Genomic DNA, 23,600 nt, shown 5'->3' on the forward strand with positions numbered 1-23,600 from the left:
TGATTGAATTTTCTATGCACCAGCTGAACGACTTACTAGATGAAGGTGCAGGCGGTAACTTGGGACCAAATTCTTCCGTGTCCATTATTTCCGAATCTTCCTTTGCGGCAGAAACAGCCGGAGGATCCGAAATTTTTGATTCACGTTCTGTGAATAAATATGGGACAAAGATGTCAGTAATACGGTAGTATTTATTTTCATGCTAGAACTACAACAGTAAATACTGCAGCGCAAAAATAAGACAAAGCAGAAGAGCCGCAGGATCCTGCGATTGACCGACTACATTAAGTACGGATACGCTTTGCTATTCTACACGGAAAAAAATTAAAGTATATCTAGGATACACTTGTGGTCTGTCTAGTGAATGTCGACCCCTGGAAATGTTTGATGCATACACCAAGTGTACGATATGAGCATTTGATCGGGTGGGAGAGTATCGATTGCTTCCTCTGCCCAGTTTATCGGTAAGAGAGTGGTCAGTAATGCTAAGATCCATTACCTTGGACCATGGATGGTGCCGCAGCCTCCGACTTGCTGGCTTCAGCCTCCGCATTGGGGGCAGAAGACGAATCCTCTTCACTTTCTTCATCTGAAGAGGAGGATTTCTCATCAGATGAATCAGCAAATATCGCTTTAAACAAGTCAATCGGCGGCCTCTTTTCCTCCTCTTCAGGATCCTGCTCTGTGCGATCTGATGGACCCTAGAAAAGTGACATATTTAGCCCTATAAAAAAAATGTTTCACAATAAAAGGAAGTGGAATCCCCACAAGGAACCCATTTTGAGCAGTTGTAACTAAGAATATCTAAGCCACCGCAATTCCCTGCATCTGGGGTAAGTTACATAGCTAATCAGAAGAGCTATACTACATTTCAAAATGGAGATATTTGCTAATATTATTATTACTACACCTGCTACATATCAGATAGGATCTTGGAGATGGGAACACCTTTTTACCGATTAAAATCGCATCAGGCAAGAACTCTAAAGTAATTCAGAGATTTGCTTAAAGGGAACCTGTCACCCCCAAAATGGCTGGTGAGCTAAGCTCACCGGCATCAGGGGCTTATCTACAGCATTCTGTAATGCTGTATATAAGCCCCCTACGTTACCTGAAAGAGGAGAAAAAGACGTTAGATTATACTCACCCAGGGGCGGTCCCGGTGCGGTCAGGTCGGATGGGTGTCTCCGGTCCGCTCCGGCGCCTCAACAGGGCAGACAAAGTGCGCCTGCGCCGGAGCCGCGGCGTAAAGACCCGAAGAGGACGTCATGGAATGAAGATGGGAGGCGCCGGAGCGGACCGGAGACACCCATCCGTATCTACGGGCTGTAGATAAGCCCCTGATGCCGGTGAGCTTACCTCACCAGCCATTTTGGGGGTGACAGGTTCCCTTTAATTTCCTACTTCAGGCACCAATAAAGAATAAAAAATAACTGCAAAAATTGTGCATAGTAGAGTTTAGCAAAAAAGATTCAAAAGAGTTCGGCGAACCTCCTACTACCTGCAGCATCTTTTCGGAGGCCCCTGTGACTTCAGGCGTGCGTCACACCTAAATGTAATGACTTTGTAGGGTCTAGTAGTCAGCAGTGGAGCCGGGAAAGTCGTCAGGTAGGAACAGGTTTGCAAATCTTTTAGCTCGACTCCAGTACGTAGCTTTTAAATAAAAATAATGACCTGTGCCCTTGAGCATAAACTTTTGCTTCTGGGACCGGCACTATTTTATGGAGGTGATTACACACAACCTTTTACCTAAATCTATAAGTAAGCCTACACCGGAGCTATAGACATACCTGGGCTGGCACATCGGCAGCTGCTGTAGATGAAGAATTCTTTGGTTTTGTGGTGGTTTCTTCTTTTGTTCCTTCACTCTTACCACGCGCTAGACTTAAAAACTTGCTGACCGAGTCTTTCTTCTCTTCTTCAGCAGCGGACATATCCCACCTGGATGATTTCTTTGGTTCTGTAGTGTATAAATCAACAAAATAACTGACTACAAAAAGTAAGGAGCGTTGCAATACTTATCCCATGGATGTATGCACTTTTGCATCCATTTTTATTTATTTTATTTGTTTTAACTTTAAGGGTATGTGCACACGTTGCGGATTTTGCTGCGGATCCGCAGCAGATTGGCCGCTGCAGTTTCGCAGCAGTTTTCCCTGAGTTTACAGTACCATGTAAACAAAACAAAATACGCAGTGCACATGGTGCGGACAAAAACACGCGGAAATGTAGCGTTGTTTATTCCGCAGCATGTCAATTCTTTGTGCGGATTCCGCAGCAGTTTACACCTGCTTCATAATAGGAATCCGCAGGTGTAAACCCGCAGGTGAAATCGGCACAAAATCTGCAAAAAAAATGCGGTAAATCCGGGGTAATTCCGCAGGAAATCCGCAGTGAGGTTTACCTGTGGATTTACCAAAATCAGTCCGAAAAAATCCGCAGAGTAATCCGCAGCGTGTGCACATACCCTAAACATCCATTTTTATTTCAGTTTTTTATCCTACAAGTTTACGGTAAAATAAATAAATAAATAAAAATGAGCACTTACTGTCTTGAGACGTCAGCTGCGACTTCTCAGGTGCATGTGTTTCAGGAATAGTTAGGAAATTGAAGACAGAGAACTTGTCCCTTTTGACTTTTGGAAGGCCAATGATGGTCGACCTAGAAATAAACATGCAATAAACTAAAAAAATAAAATCTCCAAATATCTATAATCATTCCAGTTAGAATTTTTTCAAAACTTGCATTCCATATATCCTGGAATCTTATCTTTTCCAGAGGTGTTTAATGTGATATTATGTGTGTTTTGGGCATGTTTTATGTTTATGACTTTCAAACGGTGTCTATTTACATGACGCTGGAAGAGCCGCTGACCAAGCGCCAGAGGAAGCTGGTGACAGCGAAACCCAACATTGAGCTTTTTCCCCATCAGCTTGCCGTTGAATTTTAATGTTAAAAGCTCTTTCTCTATCGCCTCATTGGGGGACACAGGAACCATGGGTGTATGCTGCTGCCACTAGGAGGCTGACACTAAGCAAATGAAAAAGTTAGCTCCTCCTCTGCAGTATACACCCTACAGACAGGAAGTAGGATATTCAGTTTAGCTTAGTGTCAGTAGGAGGTGGACACGGGTCTTTCATTAGACCCTTATGTACCTCAATGTGCGTCGTTTTCTTTCAGGTTTTCCTGAGGGATACAGGGTGAACAGCCACACCTGTAATCCCACATTATGGACTATGAGTACGGCGTGTACTGCCACCCCGTATCCTCATAGATCCGATAGCAGGACCATGATCCTAGCACACAAGCGTGCTTAGAAGTTCGGTCCTAGCTCCGTCCCCCACCCACTCGCCCACCAGAGCCTGTCAGTTGGACGAGACGAGGACGTCCACCATCAGCTCTATGGACGTCTGACACCTTTCTCGGCTTAAGGTTAGTAACGGACGGCGTGGGAGTTTTTGAGGTGAGTATTTCCCCCCACCCATCCCAGTTAGGAAATCAAAGGAGAGGGATCCCTCTGGGCCTTTTTATTATACTAAGGACTGCTGTTACTAGGCTACCTTGTCCTGTTTTGTTCGGCAGGTCCCACGGGCAAGGATCGTCGCTGCACTGCAGCGGCCTTGCTGGCACCTCTCTTCCCCTCCTTGTTCCGGAGGGCCGCCCAATCTTCCTCCGGCGTGGCGACTTTTCAGCCGCGCGGCCTTTTATTCCGGCAATGGGCGGCCTCCTTGCTCCGGCACTGCGGTCTCTACAGGCAGCCCCGCTGTCTACTTCCTCCGGCGGGCACGTTCCTCTGTCGTCCGGCACGGCGACCTTGGCGGCAGTCGCGCTGTTCCCCTTTCCGCCGGATCGCTCGTTCTTCAGCGCAGCGGCCCTCTCCGGCGGTCGCTGGCCTCTAATTTAGGTCCCGGCTTCTGCCTGGGCCTACTTCCGGCGCCGCGACTCCGTCCATTTTCATCGGGCGGGCTTTTTTCCCGCCCGTCATGCTCTTCCTGCACTGGGCGCTGGCTCCGCCCACTACCCTCATCCTTCCCAGTCGCCCTGGGATCGCCACCATCTTGCTCCTCTGGACCCGGTGGCTAACTCGCCTCCCCCCTCCGACTTCTGAGAGCGGGTCCCTTTCCCCAGCGCACGCTTTCTCCAGCTGGGTTCCCTGCATCCTCCTTCGGTCGCCGTCTCCCTGCTGGTGCCCTGGACCCGGGCCATGATGCTGGTCGCAGCTACAGCCGGGAGCAGACTACAGGACTATACTTCTGCTGTGAGTAGCTCGGCTTAGCAGCCTATTACTCCCCTCTGCATCCCACCTTCCTTCTAACCTTCGGGAATCATTTAGTGGGTCTGCTCACCAGGCCTAATACTAAAAGGAGAGCGTTCTTGTCCTCCTGCTTCCTCTTGTCAGCTGCAGCATCTCCACTGTATCACCGTCCAGGAGTCCCTAACCGAGACCCCTATCCCTGGGTGGGCTTTCCTTCTGTCTCAGTCTGTGGCAGACCTCACCAGGATGTCACGACCCTGGTGTCCGTGCTTGACCGCAGTTGCCAGTGGGTCACAGGATTCTCCGTCCGGCCTTTTCAACACAGGTCACAAGAGATCCAGACAGGAGCGAAATTCTAAGTTCTTTTCCCGCTCCATCTCGCCCTCCAGTCTGGAACGGTGAGATCCCTCTTCCAGATCCTCCTCTCCCGAGTCAGACGGGCGTCCTCGGTCATGTTTGCAGAGGAAATTTCAGACTTGGTTTCACTACAGGCCTCTAGCATGAGTGATAGGGTACATAGCCTTATTGTTGCGATCAACCAGACCTTAGGCATCATGGATACCTCTACGGAACCCGCAGAATAGACGGTTTCATTTAGACAGTCAAAACCAACTTCCAAGGTCTTTGCCCCACACACTAAATTGGTGGTGGTACTTGCCAGGGGAAAGGTGAACCATGCCTGATGCTTTCAGTCAGGGAAGCGTCTCGGCATCCTATATTCCTTCTCCCCTGAGCTCATCGCTAACTGGACTGATTCCTCGGCAGGAAGAGGGCAATTATGGACTCGTCAGTCCCCAGACTGTCTACCAACTTGGTCCTTCCACTTTCCAATGCAGCATCCCTCTTGGATTCCAAGGATACAATTATAGAATCGCTGGATAAATCAGCCTTTGAAGCGGCTGCTTCTGCTTTGTGCCTCAGCCATTGCCTCTACCTGGGTCTCAAGGACCATAGCTAGATGGACCAAACAGCCGTGTAAGGGCACCCCGGCTGGAGCTCCTCCGGGGGAGATAGCCGACCTGACGGACTAGATTTCTTATGCAGGGAAATATCTGGTATCTGCCTCCCTAGATGCGAGGCTTGTGCAGCTCAGGCGTCCAGCAATATGGTGGCCATCTGGTGGAATATTCGGCTCTACACACGACAAGCGGACTTGTCTTCAAAGAAGTCCCTTACCATCCTCCCCTTCCAGGGGGCCCTTCTCTTTGACTACATGCTGGAACAAATTATTAAAGGGAACCTGTCACCCCGTTTTTTCGGTATGAGATAAAAATACCGTTAAATAGGGCCTGAGCTGTGCATTACAACAGTGTATTTTGTGGACCCCGATTCCCCACCTATGCTGCCGAAATACGTTACCGAAGTAGCCGTTTTCGCCTGTCAATCAGGCTGGTCTGGTCAGATGGGTGTGGTGTCCTCCCCCAGATCTTGCGTAGTTTTCCGTTGGTGGCGTAGTGGTGTGCGCATGTCCAACGTCCCGAATCCTCTGCCAGGGGTGTAAAAACAACAGCGATGTCCGTTATTCCATTGGTGGTCGGTGGGCGCGGCCATCTTGCTTTGGCCGCAGAAGCGGCGCTCTGCTGGCCGCGGCTTCAGGAAAATGGCCGCGGGCATCCGCGCGTGCGCAGATGGCTATCGCGGCGGCCATTTTCGTGAAGCAGAATTCGCATCTCGGCTTCACGAAAATGGCCGCCGCGATAGCCATCTGCGCACGCGCGGATGCCCGCGGCCATTTTCCTGAAGCCGCGGCCAGCAGAGCGCCGCTTCTGCGGCCAAAGCAAGATGGCCGCGCCCACCGACCACCAATGGAATAACGGACATCGCTGTTGTTTTTACACCCCTGGCAGAGGATTCGGGACGTTGGACATGCGCACACCACTACGCCACCAACGGAAAACTACGCAAGATCTGGGGGAGGACACCACACCCATCTGACCAGACCAGCCTGATTGACAGGCGAAAACGGCTACTTCGGTAACGTATTTCGGCAGCATAGGTGGGGAATCGGGGTCCACAAAATACACTATGTAATGCACAGCTCAGGCCCTATTTAACGGTATTTTTATCTCATACCGAAAAAACGGGGTGACAGGTTCCCTTTAAGGACGCCACGGGAGGCACGAGTTTTCTCCAAGCCTCGCCGGCCTCCACTGAAATGGTAGTTCAGCTCCCTTTTGTCCTTTCGCTGTTTCGCGGCGTCGGAAGATTCCTCTAGCTAACACAGACCGCGGTCTCGTCTGGCTAGAGAAAAGGCTTCCTTCAAGCCTACCCCTTCCCGGCGTTCCCACAACTCCCATGGTAGGTCCACCAGGCCTAGACCTGGCAGATCTTCCTCGGCATAACTCGGGCTAAGGGCCCAGCGTTCCTCTCAGTTTGGGCGGACATCTCCTGTTTTCAGGGATGTTTGGCTGGCCTCGGTGGAGGATGCTTAGATCAGGGAGGTGATATCCTCTGGATACAAGATAGGGTTCGCTTTGCGGCCCCGGACTTGCTTCTTCGAAGTCCGCCCTCTAAAAAATCCTACTCTGATCCCAGGTTTTTTTGCGTCCATTACCTTCCTTCTTTGTTCAGAGGTTATCGTTTCCGTCCCACAGCAGGAACGCTTCACAGGTTTCTATTCAAACCTGCTTGTACTGCCGAAGAAGAGCGGCGCAGTTCGACCCATCCTGGCTCTGAAGTTAGTGAACAGAAGGTTCCGCCTGTGGCATTTCAGGATGGAGTTCCTCTGTTCAGTTCTGGCTTCCTTGGAACCACAGGAATTCCTGTGCTCCATAGATATCCAAGAAGCCTATCTCCATGTTCTGATTTTCCCTAAGTTTCCTGCGTTTCGCGGCGCAGAAGAGTCATTTCCACTTTGTCGCCCCGCCGCTCAGTCTTGCGACCGCTCCCAGTGTCTTCATAAAGATCATGGCTACATTTTTGGCCATTTTGAGGATCAGGGGCCTAGTGCTCATTCCATACCTCGAAGACATCCTCATCAAGGCTCTGCCCCTCTCTCAGGCCCAGGAGAGTCTGACCATCATCCTCGATTGCCTGTCCCGTTTCTGGTGGCTGGTCAACAGAACAAGGTCTTGTCTTGTTCCGAGTCAGCGCCTCGTCCTCTTAGGCATGCTGTTCGACGCCCGTCAGTCGAGGGTTTTTCTTCTCGAGGAGAAGCGGGCAATTCTCCAGGACGGAGTTCGCTCTCTGCAAGGCCCTCGGCTGCCTTCCTTCCGTTCAGCAATGAAGGTTCTGTGACCCATGGTGACAGTATCGGAAGCGTTCCCTTTTGCGCTGTTCCACTTGAGACCACTTCAGCAGGCCATCCTTTCTCAGTGGGACAGGTCTGTGCTGTCTCTGGATCATCCTATTCAGCTTTCCGTCCGATTCTAATTGTCTCAACTGGTGTCTGTCATCTCCTCTCATTCCACAGGTCCGGTCCTCCCTTCTCGCCCATGGCAGGTGGTGACGACGGTCACCAGCATTCCCGGCTGGGGCGTGGTTTCTCGCCATCCGTCAGTGAAGGGGGCATTGGTCGGAGCAAGAGTCCTCTCTGCCGATCAACACCCTTGAGAGGGGCCATTCTTCTGTCCCTGACTCACTGGGAAAGGCTTCTCAGAGGTCTGCCAGTCAGAATCCAGACATCCAATGCCTCAGCTGTGGCATATGTCAATCACCAGGGAGGGAATCAGAGTCTCTTGGCAATGACGGAGGTATCCAAGATCCTCCTCTGGGCAGAGGCGACAGTTTCGGCACTATCCACAGTGCATATCCCCGGCGTGGACAACTAGGCCGCAGTGTTTTTCTCTGCCGCGAGGGCCTTGCGCAGGAGAATGGTCCCTGCATCAGGAGGTCTTCCTTCAATTTTACCTTTGATGGGGAACTCCGGACGCGGATCTCTTGGCGTCCCGACTGCTTATGAAGGTTCCACCGTTTCTTACCAGGTTTGCGATCCTCTTGTTGTGGATACCGATGCTTTGGCCATTCCTGGGTCGCAATTTGTACTTCCCTGTTTCCTCCCTTTCCTTTTCTTCCCAGGCTGTTGAAGATCAATGCGGAAGGGGTGCCGGCCATTCTGACCACACCAGATTGGCCCAGAAGGTTCTGGTTTGCTCAGATAGCCAATCTCCTCGCGGACTCCCACTGGAGGCCCCCAGACAGGCCAGATCTTCTGTACCAAGGACCGATCTGCCACAGAGTTCTTGGTTGCTCAATTTAACAGCTTTGCTGTTGAACCTTCCATTTCGTCCATTTTCTCAAGGTGGGACTTGATGCTGGCCCTTAGTTCTCTAAAGGGTCAGTTAGCAACCCTTTCCATTCTCTTTCTGAAGTCCCTCTCAGAAGCCCTTAGCTACTGGCTATCACGGTACAAAGATTTATATCCGTCCCATCCTCAGATCAGAACTTTTCTTCAAGGAGTGGCGCATGCGGCTCTCCCGTACCAGACTCCTGTGGATCCCTGGGACCTCAATCTTGTTCTGGAGGCTCAGTGGGGTTCCCCCCTTGAACCTCCCCATGAGGCCTCACTGTCTGTTCTGTCCCGCAAGGTGGCGTTTCTGGTGACCATCACCTCCATTAGGCATGCCTCAGAGTTGGTGGCTCTCTCCTGTCGCCCCATTTCTTGGTTCTTCACCAGGATAAGGTAGTTTTACGGCCTTCGTCGCCTTTTCTTCCCAGGGTGGTGTCCTCCTTTTACTTGAATAAGATCGTCCTTCCCACCTTTTGTTCTGCTCCGCCCTATTCTCTGGGGCGTTCGCTGAACAGGCTAGACCTGGTCAGGGTGGTGAGGATCTATTTGTTTAGGACCACCTTCTTTAGGAAGACGGACCGTCTATTTGTCATTCCAGACGGTACTCCAAGAGGCCTGCCAGCCTCCAAGGTAACGATTGTTCTCTGGATCAGACTTGCTATTCTGGAGGCTTACCGGGTCAAGAACAGAGTGACTCCTCCTGGGATTAAGATTCACTCTACCCCGGGCAGTGGGCGCCTCCTGGGCAGTACACCATGGGGCATCCGCCCTACAACTTTGCTAGGTGGCAACCTGGTGTTCCATTCACTCATTTGCCAAATGTTATATGCTCCAGCCTAGGCGGAAGGATCTTGCAGGCGGCAGTGGTGAGTCCTCCGACCTGAATGGAGTTTTTCTGCTGTTTCCACCCCAGGGACTGCTTTGGGACGTCCCATGGTCCTGTGTCCCCCAATGAGGCGAGAGAGAAAACAGGATTTTTGGTTGCTTACCGTAAAATCTGTTTCTCGGAGCCTTCATTGGGGGACACAGCACCCTCCCAAGTTGAACAGCTCTGTTTTATTGTGTTATAGTGTTAGTTTGAGTTTTCTATCTTTTACATGTTGCTTCTCCTACTGCTTTCTCACTAACTGAATATCCTACTTCATGTCGGTAGGGTGTATACTGCAGAGGAAGAGCTAACTTTTTCATTTGCATAGTGTCAGCCTCCTAGTGGCAGCAGCATACACCCATGGTTCCTGTGTCCCCCAATGAAGGCTCCGAGAAACAGATTTTATGGTAAGCAACCAAAAATCCTGTTTTTTTAATGTTGATTTTGTGAGCATTTGGAATGAAAGTGTACCAGAAAATAAATAGATTCTTCTGAAGGGAACCAACCAAGGAAAAACAGTCAGAAGTCCAAATATATATAAATATACAGAAAAACTTTATTATTAATAATGACAGATAAAAACATAACAGAAGGAAGCAATCCCCGTGCTACCCATGGCATGCACCTGAAAAGGCACACAATGCACAGAATACATACCGGTTAATGCAGGAGTATACCTAATACGAACGGGCACCTCACCCCTGTCCACCCCTATGTATTCTGTGCATTGTGTGTGGGCGTTGCTGCTAAATTGTAGACTTCACTGCTCTTTACATGCAGTTACTGTTTACTAGTCCTACACGACGATTGTTTTTTTCTTATGGTTAATGGGTGGACCTGCTTATGCTAGAGGCACCTATCCCCTGCCCTTTTCAGGTGCATGCCATGGGTAGCACGGGGATTGCTTCCTTCTGTTATGTTTTTATCTGTCATTATTAATAATAAAGTTTTTCTGTACATTTATATATATTTGGACTTCTGACTGTTTTTCCTTGGTTGGTTTGGTGTTTATTGTTACAGTCTGTCCATTATGGTCCTATTCTTGGTCCCATTTTATTCTATTATGAGTATACCCCATTTGAGGTGAATAATAATGTTGGTGACCTCTTTGTCTTCCACAATATCTTTTTGCTTAATTCTCTTCTGAAGGGAGCATATTATTCCTAATGTGTCCTTCTATTGACCAGACCGACAGGCAAGTCGGGGCCTGCAGACACTGTATGAATGGCATTCTCCTGCAGCTTACCCTGGATAAGGATCGGGGATATTAAACCGTTTGCACAGCAGTCGGTCAGGGTGCCACTCGTATTTATCCCTCGTCAGTTTTCCAAACATTTTCATTTTCACCGCTGAGGCCTTGTCATTTATATCACCCTGCAGGAGACAGGAGGAGGATGATAAAGTTAGTGCGAAACAAGAGGCGGTTACATCAAAGGCAAAGGATGAAATTACACCTTCTGAATTTTCATACCCTCGCTATTGCTAATGTGCATGGTTAGCATCATGGGCAATATTAAAGGGGTATTCTAATGTCTTAAAGGGGCTATATCTATCCCATACATTTATTTTATATTCAATATAGAAGCTGCTGAAAATAGTTCATAAAATATATAATTATATATATTTTTAATTCAATTAGTATTTCCGGCAGTGTGTATATACGGTATATATATTAGAATTCTTCAATATTTTCTATGATATATCCTGGAATCCTATCTATTGGTTGTGGTAAATAAGAGATAATATGTGTTTTGGGTAAGTTTTAGGTTTATGAATTATGGGCGGTGACTGCTTACATGGCACTGTAACGGTGGCTGACCATGCCCCAGAGGAAGCTGGTGACAGCGAAACCCAGGGAGGTTTTTTGGGGGACGGTGAAGGAAGAAACAATCTTGAAACAATTTCCCGCCGTATTTTATGTACAGGGGTGTGTGTGTGTGTGTGTGTGTGTGTGTGTGTGTGTGTGTGTGTGTGTGTGTGTGTGTGTGTGTGTGTGTATATATACACATACAGCTACGCACACACCTCCTCATCCCTCGGTACTTCAACAGTGTCTGAATCGTCCTCATATTTTCCCCTGGTGAACCGAGAGGAGAGATGGGAGTTGGTGGGCTTATACAACATGGCAGATCGCATGAATTCCTCTCGCTCACGGGATCGTTCCCATTCGGTCATGTTGGCATCTAGGCAGCTCTCCAAAGCATCTGAAAAAAAGAAAGAATTCAGCTAAATTGTAAACATAAAGTTCATTTAAAAGGGTATCCCAGACACCAAAAATTACCAACTTTCATAACACAACATGAAGTCAATATTGGCAGACCCCATGTTTAATTTCATCAGCTCATGGATCGCTCATAAGTAAACAGTCCCTTTAACTCATTAGTCATTGGTACCTTTCTGTCCCTTGTGAAGGCTCCTAATATAGTTTTCATATCTCTTTTGCTTTTCTGGATTTCTTTCGAATGGCCGAAACTCTCCGGCATGCTCCGGGATCAGCTGCCTGTCAAGCAGACTCTGCTGCAACTTGTTGTCCTTCTCTTCTACAGCGGAAGCCTGGAAACGTTTTTTCAAAGCTTCCTGAGCAAGTTTCTGGGCCTTGGTTCTCTGTTCTTCCAGATTCTGCCTCACATCCTGGATTCGCCCTCTGTCTTTTTCAGAAAGAAGCTCCATCACAGATGTGGATCCTAAAGAATCAGACATATAAAAAAAAAACATTAATGAAAATAAGAAGCAATATCTAAAGTGAAGGGGTCATCCAGCACCACTACACCATTGATAGGCTGCAGTGGTCAAACACTGTCCAAGGAAGAAGCAGCAAAGAGACCGGCGGGGGACAGGGACTGCAAGGGTAGTAGAGATGTGTCCCACTCACCCTGAAGAGGAGCTTCTCCCAACAACTCTCTGCGCTGGGAAGAATTGAGTTGGTGTCTGCTGGACGGTTGCTCTTTGACAGGTGCCACACTGGGTTTCGAGGAGGATTCAATCATGGCCTGGAGAACTGCCGAATTCTGACTGTTCACAGCTAGCACGGGTCTAAAATAGTGAACAGGCCTGTAATCCTTGGGGAGGTCAGGAGCTGGATAAACCTGAGGATAAAAGAAGACAATAAATATTAAAAGTAATGGAAATCAATTCTTTGTTAATCACTGGCGTCAGATGGGCTTGTGGTTATAAAACACCAGCAATGTGAAGTGTAAAGCATTGCGGTATCAAAAAAACTGAGTCCCCGGCAGAACACAAACTATTTTAGACTCCTAAAAAAGCAGCCATTAGAAAAAAAAAAACGCAGATAATCTTTGACCACGATTTGACATGTAAAGAAAAAAAAATAGAATAAAATAAAATAAAAAAGTATTAAATGTTGTATAACAAAAAAATGTCTCCTTTATCCTGCGTTGATCCAGTACAGATATGCTCTGGTGGTCCTCCCACTTGTTGTGACCACTGCAGCCAATCCATTGCCATGTACCATACCGCACCATTCGTTTCTGAGCTATGGTGCCATTGCTATAGCACTGTTTGGCTGCAGCGGTCACATGCCTACAGCTTGTAAACAAGAGATCGAAGGACTACCCATGAATCAGCGTTGGACTGCCGAGGCATGGAAAAATGATGTTTAGATCTTCTCCAGAGTAGGCTTAAAAACAAAAAAAAACCTGTTCAACCTCTTTAATGATATTTAGACATGTCCACTTAAAAGAATCATTTTAATAAAAAGAATGACAATCCTCCATTCACCTACCTTTTTAGATGGAGGCACTTGTGCTGCCAGACAAAAACCTTCCAGCATTTTTCCAATATATTGAATTTCTTTGGACGGGCCTAAAACACAAAAACAAAAGAAAAAGTTAACTTTTCACAAAGTAAAAATAATTTAAAAAATGCAGAAAAAAAAAATAATGTCACATAGCGAGTCAATCATAGAGATAATTTTTTGGAGCAGAGAACTTTGAAGATTTTTTTTTTTTTAAGCAACTCAGTGTCATCTTATTCTGGGGTTATAAACTGGAGTCCCAGATCTATAAGTCAGAGCATAAAGTAGATAAGAGAAAATCTGCAAAACAGAATGGTGTATTCATGTACTATACATCCGACCAACTGGGGGATTTCATTTGCACTGTGCAATGCTTTATTCTCACTGTGGGGGGCGCTGCAGTACTGCAATACTGAGCACGTCACCCTCAGTACAGACGAGGTTCTTGCAATGGGAAACCCCGGAGGAACACTTTTAGCAAAGTGGCCAACTCCTTTAATTAGAGCAAATGGACAGGTGAGGTCTCTGGACGTGAAAACATCTCCCGACGGTTCCAATTAATTTCTGCTGAGGATAGGATTTCTTGCTCAAAAATAGAATTAGAACTTACCGGTAATTCTCTTTCTAGGAACCTTCCACGACAGCAGTATCGGAGGATGTCTCCCCGCCCTAATAGGGGACAGGAACAGAAAGAGGTTAAATACCACTCCCCTTCCTGCAACCACCAGTGTTTTTTCTGGACACAGTAGCATGTTTAGTTACCACTTAAGTGCAGGAAACAATTAATACATAAATCAGATAGGGAGGGAAATTAGTGCTGTCGTGGAAGGTTCCTAGAAAGAGAATTACCGGTAAGTTCTAATTCTATTTTCTCTAGTCACCTTCCACAACAGCAGTATCGGAGCAATACCAACCGCTAATTTCTTTAGGGAGGGACAACAGCCTGGAGAACTCGTCTGCCAAACGATAGGTCCCTATTGAAGTTGAGCCTGTAGTGCCTGGTGAATGTATGGACTGACGACCAGGTGGCGGCTCTGCAAATCTGCTCTGAAGATGCGCTACCCCTCTCTGCCCAGGAAGTTGAGACTGCACGGGTGGAGTGTGCTTTTAGAGAAGATGGAGGAGTCAGATTCTGGGATGAGTAGGCAAGGCTAATGGCCTGTTTGATCCAATTTGCTATTGTACTTTTGGCTGCCTTCTTGCCTTTATTTCGTCCTGACCACTGGACGAATAGATTCTGATCCACCCTCCAACCTTCTGTCTGTTGAAGGTAGAATAGGACCACTCTGCGGATGTCCAGGGTATGAAAGATCTCCTCTTTTGGGTTAGATGGATTCGGACAGAAAGAGGGTAAGAGGATTTCTTGATTTCTGTGGAATTCAGAGACCACTTTAGGCATAAAGGAAGGATCTAATTTCAGGATTATGCTGTCCATAGTTACGGTCAGGAATGGCTCCCGGATTGATAAAGCCTGTATCTCCCCTATACGCCTGGCGGTAGTGATGGCCACCAGAAAGACCGTTTTTAGGGTCAAGATCTTTAAGTTGGAGGCTGAAAGGGGTTCAAAGGGGTCACCGGTCAGACTGTTCAGGACAAGATTCAAGTCCCACGGAGGGGTGTGGATGAGACGTCTTGGACGGATTCTTGTTGCTGAAGCTATAAACCGTTTGATCCATCGGTGACTTGCCAGATCTTGGTCAAAGAAAGATCCGAGGGCCGACACTTGGACCTTCAGGGTACTTGGTGAGAGTCCCATCTCCAAGCCCTTCTGGAGGAATTGAAGGATTTGAGCAATTTCCGGGTTAAATGGATCTGGTTTGTTCGGAAGACACCATGAAGAAAATTTCTTCCATATTTTCCCATAAATGGCATTAGTTATCGGCTTCCTACTTTTTTGTAGGGTTTCAATCACGTCTTGAGAGAGCCCCCTGGCCTTCAGGATCTCGGCTTCAGAAGCCAGGCTGCTAACTTCAGCTTGTGCAGGTCTGGATGAAATAGAGGACCCTGTTGAAGCAGGTCGCGTCTCTGGGGAAGTAGGATTGGACCTTCTAAGCACATGTCTGTCAACGAGTTGAACCAGCCTCTTCCTGGCCACAGTGGGGCTATCAGAATCGTTGGGACTTGCTCTATCCGGACTTTCTGCAATGTTCTGGATAGCAATGGGATTGGCGGGAAGGCATACGCTAGGGTAAATTCCCAAGGATGTGAGAATGCGTCCAGTCCTTGAGTCTCGTTTGAGATGTTCAGGGAGAAAAAGTGGTCTGACTTTTTGTTCTGTCTGCTGGCGAACAGGTCCACCTCGGGGGTTCCCCACCTCTGGACCAAGGATAGGAATATCTCCTGGTTTAGGGACCATTCCCCAGGATGAAAGTCCCTCCTGCTGAGGTAATCCGCCTGGGAATTGTCCAGCCCTTTTATATGTACTGCAGAGATGGACAGGAGGTGTTTCTCTGTCCAGGAAAAAATCCTTCCAGCAGTTAGCTTTAGGCTTGAGTATTTCGTGCCCCCTTGGTGTCGGAGGTAGGCGACAGTGGTCATGTTGTCGGACATCACCCGTACATGGTGACCCTGGATGAGGGCCGATGAGGCTTTTAGCGCCTCCTCCACTGCTTTTAACTCTCTCAAATTTGAGGAGCTGCGTCTCATCTCTGGGGACCACAGACCCTGAAAGTGGGATTTCTCGATCACAGCACCCCAACCTCTCTGACTTGCGTCTGTTGTAAGTATTCGGAGAGGGGTCTGATCCCAGCTGACTCCCCGCTGTAAGTTTCGGGGGTTCCGCCACCATGAGAGGGAGGATCTTACATGAGTGGGAAGAGGAATTTTCCTGGATAAAGCCATCTGGTGTCCTCTTGAATACGACAGGATGTGAGATTGAAGAATCCTTGTATGGGCCTGGGCCCAGGAGACTGCCTGGATGCATGATGTTAGAGAACCCAGGATTGACATAGAGTCTCTTAGAGTTGGGAATTTCTGGTCTCTGAATCTGGAGATCTTGTGGACCAGATCTATCCGACGGTCCCTGGGTAAGAAGGACATTCTCTTTTCTGAGTCCAGCAGAATTCCTAGAAATTTCTTCTGGGGAGATGGCCGGAGATCTGATTTTGCCAGATTTGGAATCCACCCGAGAGACGTTAAGATGCTGAGAACCTTCGCCACGTCCTGATTGAGGCGAGAAGCTGATGGAGCAATGAGGAGGAAGTCGTCCAGGTATGGAATGACGCAGACCCCCTGTTGTCGGATAAAGATTATCACTTCCAACATGATCTTGGTGAAGACCCGTGGAGCTGATGATACTCCGAAAGGAAGGACATTGAACTGGTAATGGCTGATCCGTTTGTTTTGGGAGATGGCGAACCTGAGGAACCTCCTGTGGTCTGGGTGTATTGGCACATGGTAATATGCGTCCCTCAGGTCCAATGTGGCCATTACCCAGTTCTGTCCAATCAGCGGGATCGCTGATCTGATAGATTCCATCTTGAATCTTCGATATCTTATCACCTGATTCAGAGGTTTCAGGTTTACGATGATACGGTGTTTCCCTGAGGGTTTCTTCACCAGAAAGAGATGGGAATAATGGCCTTCTCCTTTTTGCCGATGTGGTACGTGGGAAATCACTTTCTCCCGGAGCAGGCTTAGAATATCCGACCTCAGAGCCTCCTGAAGTTTTGGAGATTGTGGAGAAGTGATTGTTAGATGGCGAGGAGGAGGACTCTCGAATTCCAATTTTAGGCCATCCTGTATGGTATGCAGGACCCACTTCGTCCCTGGTGATCTCCTGCCACCTGGAGAGAAAATTCGAGAGTCGACCCCCGACGTGGAAGCAGTCATTGTTTTTCAGAGGGCTGCTGGGGCTGGGGGACCATGATGTTTCTGGCTTTCCCACCTTTAGGGTAGCTCCATCGCCCCGTTTTGCCTTTTCCCCTATAGTTCTGTTGGGGTGGTTGTTCACGGGGGGGACGAAAAAACCGCTTCCTCGGGTTCCGTTGTTCTGGAAGGACCTTCTTTTTGTCTGAAGCCTTGTCCAGGATGTCGTCCAAGGCTGGTCCAAAGACATGATGGCCCTGGAAAGGGATACCACAAAGTTTGGACTTTGAGGTAATGTCTCCCCCCCAAGACTTAAGCCACAGGGCCCTCCTTGCTGAGTTTGTACGGACAGCAGATCTAGCGGCTACCCGAACTGATTCCGCGGAAGCGTCCGCGAGGAATCCGGTTGCTTTTTGGAGCAAGGGAAGAGAATTAAGGATGTCCTCTCTGGATGTACCTTGTACGAGGTGGTTCTCTAAGGTACGAAGCCAAATAAACAACGATCTGGCCACATGTTGAGGCTACGTTGGATTTCAATAAGTTAGTTGAGGTGTCCCAAGATCTCCTCAGTAAGCTCTCAGTTTTACGATCCATAGGATCTTTAAGTTGGGAGGAGTCTTCGAAGGGTAGGGCCATTTTCTTAGTGACCCTTGACACCTGAACATCCACTTTGGGCATATCAAATAAAGAACAATCTCCCTCCAGGGGAAAGCGATTTTTGAACTCAGATGGGACGTTCAGCCCCTTTTCTGGCAGGCTCCACTCCTGGAGGATAATGTTCTCGATGTTTTCATGTATGGGGAATCCTTTTACCGATTTAGGTTTCAGACCCCCGAACATATCATCCTGCACGGAATGGCCCTCTATCTCCTCCTCTACCCCCATGGTGCCTCTCACCATGGAAATTAACTCTTCCAAATCTTCAGAGGAGAAGAGGTACTTCCTACTATCCGATTTGGGAGCAGAAGTAGAAGTAGAACCCTCTTTTTCCCAGCTGTATTCTGAACCCGAGGTATGTATCTCGCCTGAGTCAGAGGCTACCCGGCCCAATCTCCTTTTCTTAGGAGGGGGAGGCTGCGGGGTCGGGGCTCGAGAGAAGGTTGCCATAGAGGACTGAACCTCCTCCCTGATGAGGGTTCTAATGCTATCCATTAAAGAAGGCTGTTCGCTACGCAGCACTTCGTCTGTGCATGGTTGGCAGAGCTTCTTTGTGTATGCTGAGGGGAGCTTGGCTGCACAAGCACCACACTTGCGGCTGGGCTTCCTAGTGCCAGTGACCTTGTTTCCCTGGAACGAGAGAGAAAGGTGGACTGAGCCGCTTAAACTTTTTAAAGAATGGACAGCAAGGGACATCATCCCACTACTTACAGTAGAGGGGTGCGCGCTGGGCTCTGCAGTGGCAGAGTGAGAGGTTTTGTCGCCGTCCATAACGCCAGAGGTACAGTCACCGACAGACGTCTCACTAGGAGGGCTCCTCAGTCAGGAATAAGTAGTCTTACCGAGATTCCAGCGAGTTTGGTGCTCCTCCCTCGAAAGTGTCCCTGGGGGGGGTCCGAGACGCCCGCCCTGGCCGCCGCTGCTGTTCCCAGGTTCAGGACGCCGGCCGGCGCGCGCCAAAGCTCCAGTTCGAAAAACCGGAAGTCCCGGAGCGCGTCACTTCCGGCGCGCGCGCGCCAACCCCGCAGCAGCGTGGGGAGAGGAGGAAGCCGGGGAGCTGCAGGAGGACCCCGGAGCACTACACCGCTCTGCATTGCCACCCGAAGGTGGCGCAGGAAGAGCGGGCGGGGGTCCCAAGTCACGCGGGGACCGCGGAGCACGGCCACGGCAGCACTATCGGAGAACCTCTTCATGCCCCATAGGGGACAGGAAAAACACTGGTGGTTGCAGGAAGGGGAGGGGTATTTAACCTCTTTCTGTTCCTGTCCCATATTAGGGCGGGGAGACATCCTCCGATACTGCTGTCGTGGAAGGTGACTAGAGAAATTAAGCAAGGAAAGGGGTTAATCTGACAGCTGCGGTTATACAGAAACAGGAGTGCACTGCAAACACTCCACTGCCCACAGCTACGCAAATAAACACATCGGGCACGCCTCTCTGCATACAAGCGCTTGGCACACAGCGTCCGCCAGTCTGTGTGAGAAAGAGAGGCTGCCGATAGATGGCTGCCCCTGCCGTCTACAGATGCAGCTGCCACACAATACTCGCTCTTTCCGGATGGAGGGTGGAAAGTGAACCCCACTAATAGATCTATAGTCAGAATGTTTGGAAACTATGTACAAGTTCCAGCTCTTTTTTTTACTATTACTCTGCTGCAGTTATATTTTGTGTGTATACAGCTCTTATGCAGGCTTGTGTGTCTCCATGGTTACAGACTACAAACACACCGCGTGTAGTCAGATCCTGCAGTTTACTGTTACTCCACTCCTTATTGCTGTGAAACTACAACTCTCAACATGCCATCGCCGCAGTCAGCGGCTGTCGGGGAATCCTGGATGTTGTAGTTTCACAACATTAAGACTTGCTGAGGCTAATGGGAGTAATACATGGCAGGGTTTTACTTTTAGCTCAGATTGGCACAGCCGTCTGGTACCTTTTTTATTTTTGTACTCTTTTGGTGCCGTCCATCCAAAGAGTCCGTCTCCGGCCTCCTCTTCTCGCAGGACCGTGTCGTATTTCGACAAGGAGTCGACGCTGTAAATATCATCATCCTCATCTTCCATTGCACCAACGCCAAAAGCCTGAGGAAACAAAAAAGGCAAAAGCCCATGAAGCCAGTAGCCAAAATAGCATCAGGCTTCTGTGGTTTGGCTTTTACACATGTACATATTAGTGGATATCAAGTTGTACCAACAACCTGCTCCTCACCTGCCCAGAGATTCCCACTTTCCTTCCTTTGCTTTGTCGCACATCACCCAGTAAACTGTTCGTCTTTTCCGAGGCGTCGCTGAATACATTCATGTGTGTGGTCAGAGAGCCGAACAAGGCTTCATGAGGATTAAGGCCCCGGTAACCCAGACCATGGACATTGTCTTTTACTGTGAAGTCTATGGGAGTCACATCTTTGGGTGCAAATGTAATATTCTCAGGTACGTAGTCATCCTCTTCATCCTGTAAATAAGAAAACGTAAATGTTCAGCCTTGTACAATGTATAGAATTAATCTACAGAAAAAGTCACTAATGCAATCCCGATCTACCGCCTGTATCATACCCCAGAGCTGCAAAAATACTCATAACTTCTGCTTTGTGATAGATCTCCCCTTGATGGAGCCCCCTGAACTCTCTCTCCTGTAAAACAATCATTAGCTGTGGAAACCCACCTCAGTTTCCTCGGAGCCCGTAGGAGGCAGCGCACAGCCATAAGTCTTCACATTACTTTCTGGAAGCAAAAATAACACTTTAACAAACTTGACTCTTCTATCTGTTCTACAATGCATATATTTGATTAAAACTTTCAATATTTAATATTATAAGTGACCTTTTAGGATTAATCAGTAATTGTCTGCGCCTTTGCTCTATGTACTGCACAAGTGGATGTGATTATCAAAACCACATCCATACTTTGCACAAACAAATCATTCTTGACCCAAAAAAGTAGCACATTTTGACCTCAGCTCTTACCCCTTGATAGGAATAATGTGAAATCAACGGTAAAATCAAAACAAAATGCACATTTTGGACTTGCAAAGATTTACGTGAACTTTCTTTAAAAAAAAAAAAAAAAAAAAAAAAAAAAAAACGACAACTCATTGTAAGTTGCTTTTTTCTGAGCAAATATGTAGAAAATCAGGTTACAATAATGATCAAGAATACGCGACACCTATTTTATGAAAGATGCCGACATTCTGCACTATGCACATAAGTATATGACACAACGTGGCCCAGTATAAATTCTTACTCACGGGTGACTCGCCTGACCATCAAGTTCCAGCAGCCATATTTATTGCTAGATATTTGCTTTTTGATGTGTTTGTGTTGCTATAACCTTCTCTCGAAATTGCTGGCGACGGATGAATCAGTGCAGGAATCCCTATAGATCTTTACCCGGACACATTGCAACCTCACCCATCGTGGCTGACCACGCACACTTGTAATCATACGTTACCGATCGCTTTCACGGTCATACTTCTCCAGTAATGCTCTGTAACAATGTGCCTGTAAAACTTTACTACATTCCTTTTACATTTAAAAGACGTTGTCCACTTTTATAAAAGTAGGTGTATAAATAAGAGCTAATAAAAAGTTATACCGCTTACTCATATAAGGTTTCATACCTGCACCCCCATGTATGATGCCCAGCCCTAGTGTAAGGCCATTTACGATAAAAGACTATTATGGATGATCGTTCCCAGGACCTAGATAAACAGACTGCAGATCAACTGTGCAGCAAAAAACATCATCGTTCTCAACAGGGCATCATCCTGTGTAAAAAAGGCTATTAAACAACCATCGACTGGCAAATAAGTAGTCGTTTAAGTAGTCAACTAATATAAATGGACCTTTGGTTTGATATTTTCAGTATTGTTCCACTTACCGGCTGCTTTCTTCTGAGCTCTCCTCTTTATCCTGGGCCCTACTCCTTGCCCTTCTTTCCACCCCATCTGCCGTAAAAGTTGCACTCCTATCGTGATCCTGAAGATAACAAAAGTACATGGAAAAAAAAAAAAAACAATGCAAAAAAAGAGACGACACAAAAAATCTTGTTCAGAAAATGTTTTAGTGAACCTTGGCTAGTAGGGCGGCAATTTAACTTGTTGTCTCAACTACTGATGAACGAGCTTGCTTGGATAGGGTGTTTCCGAACATGCTCGTGTGCCGATAGCGTATCATCGGTGTGCTCGAATACTATGTTCGATTCGCTGCGGCTACATGTCTTGTTGCTATTCAACAGCCGCGGCACATGCAGGCAATCTCTGCATGTATTGCAGCTGTCAAACAGCAGTGAGACATGTAGCCGCAGCGACTTGAACATAGAATATGTTTGGCGTGCCCCTATACTACTAGCACACGAGCGTGCTTGGATAACACCTTATCTGAGCACGCTCGCTCATCGCTAGTCACAACATAATAAAAGTAAATTAAACTGGCAGGCTGCGGTGACCAAAATACTAAAAAAAAAAAAAACTTGCTGGATTTTGTTTCTTAAAACTTTTGAGCAATACTAAGGTTGTCTGCTTCAAGGATCGTTACAGTAAATTATTCAGCATTGATGCTGGCACGAGTGCGCTCAGGCCAGTGAAATGGTAACTAACATGTACTGAAAGTGAAATTGACATAAAAGTTTACTTTGCTGGAGCTATTAGATCTTCCAATATGGTTGCTCCTGGGATTGGTGCTGTGACCGATGCAAGCTCTCTGGCTTTTTCCCGTATTCGATCTTTGGTTTTTGAGGCAAAATCGTCCGTAGTCAGTATTTCCTTTGGTGCTATCCCAAACTCTCCAAGATCCTGTAAATCAAGGGGGATTACATAAGTCAAGAGTCCAATGATGATGACGACTTAGTAAGGATATAGACAAGGTGATATCTCAATACACTTGGGAGGCATCTGTTGCTCTTCGTCTTCCTGCAAAAGGACATTGCATTCACGTCCTGGGAAGGGGTCTTTACGTTTGGAGGGGGCTCAGGAGTTGAGCAACTTGCACAAGGGGCAGAAACCAGGAATATGTAGTCGCAGCTGACGCCAAGCTCCAGCCGTGATTTAATCATTTAAATGCCGCTGTCAATCTCTGACAGCGGCATTTAAATGAAAAGCGTGCAAGTGCCAATGCGCATAGGCTCCCATGATGCGATCTCCGGAGACCACTGGGTAATTGTGTCAGCCAGAGACCTGCTGAAAACTCCTGTTAGCATCATCTTGGCCCGTCATTGAAGCTCAGCCACAGGCTGAGACCGAGGATCACTCAGTTTTCCTACGAACGGATTTATGGCCATGAAGATTCTTACATTTCACTATGCATTAACACGTTGCTGTGTCTTTTCAGTACCTCATCATCCATAAAATCCTCCGGTCTACTGACATTTTTTTCCGATTTTCCTTGTCGCGAAGACACAAACGTTGATGGCGTCCAACCTAAAATAACAAAAAAGCAAATGATTCCCAATGTAGCATACGTACGCCATTCTGACATCCTACACAATTGGAGGCTTCTTAAAGGGGTTGTCCTACTAAGTAACATTTAAGATAAGTGATAAACATATAATACTTGGGGTCTGACCATTAATACTCCCAGCAATTGGGGGCACTAAACTCCTTTGCCTGAACGGAGACTTATGGTAGTCGTGCACGACAGCCCCAAATCAGACAGGACTTTCGGACCTACATTCTCGGGGGTCTGCCATTAAAAAATAAAATGTTCCTTTTCCATTTAAAGGGGTTGTCCAGTTCCAGTAAATTAAAACAGGACCCTACCGATTATAGGATAAAATGTCTCACCTTCTTTTGACCCGACTGTGTTAAAGTATCCAGCAGAAAACCCTCCTGTGAAGGCGCCATGAAAGCGTTTATAGCGTCCTTTCTCGTCTTTCACAGTCTGTTCCTGGAGAGGTATAGGCCTCTTGGGCTGCTCCCCTAAGAAAGCAGAACACAGGATATGAGATATTGCAGGAATAATGGCACTGGTGACACGATCACAGAAAGAAACACAACAGTGAAAGATCTGGAGGTAGACGATGTGGGCAGGAGCAAAGCC

At 47.6% G+C, this 23,600-nt stretch overlaps 1 protein-coding gene across 1 annotated transcript in view; it reads right to left on the minus strand.

Annotated features, from left to right (window-relative positions):
- GPATCH1 (G-patch domain containing 1) overlaps window positions 1-23,600 on the minus strand; it is a 37,321-nt gene that overhangs the window by 12,373 nt on the left and 1,348 nt on the right. Inside the window, exons 2-17 of the mRNA XM_077288649.1 lie at window positions 23,345-23,479; window positions 22,896-22,981; window positions 22,197-22,357; window positions 21,445-21,542; window positions 20,231-20,289; window positions 19,778-20,020; window positions 19,503-19,650; window positions 13,094-13,173; window positions 12,224-12,437; window positions 11,745-12,035; window positions 11,377-11,555; window positions 10,598-10,725; window positions 2,549-2,661; window positions 1,791-1,960; window positions 500-701; window positions 37-147 (exon numbers count right to left, since the gene is read on the minus strand). Of these exons, the coding sequence (XP_077144764.1) occupies window positions 37-147; window positions 500-701; window positions 1,791-1,960; window positions 2,549-2,661; window positions 10,598-10,725; window positions 11,377-11,555; window positions 11,745-12,035; window positions 12,224-12,437; window positions 13,094-13,173; window positions 19,503-19,650; window positions 19,778-20,020; window positions 20,231-20,289; window positions 21,445-21,542; window positions 22,197-22,357; window positions 22,896-22,981; window positions 23,345-23,479 (2,418 nt within the window). The remainder of the gene's footprint in view (window positions 1-36; window positions 148-499; window positions 702-1,790; window positions 1,961-2,548; window positions 2,662-10,597; window positions 10,726-11,376; window positions 11,556-11,744; window positions 12,036-12,223; window positions 12,438-13,093; window positions 13,174-19,502; window positions 19,651-19,777; window positions 20,021-20,230; window positions 20,290-21,444; window positions 21,543-22,196; window positions 22,358-22,895; window positions 22,982-23,344; window positions 23,480-23,600) is intronic.

The sequence above is a fragment of the Ranitomeya variabilis genome, chromosome 2 (genome assembly GCF_051348905.1).
Source record: "Ranitomeya variabilis isolate aRanVar5 chromosome 2, aRanVar5.hap1, whole genome shotgun sequence".
Classification (NCBI taxonomy): Eukaryota; Metazoa; Chordata; class Amphibia; order Anura; family Dendrobatidae; genus Ranitomeya; species Ranitomeya variabilis.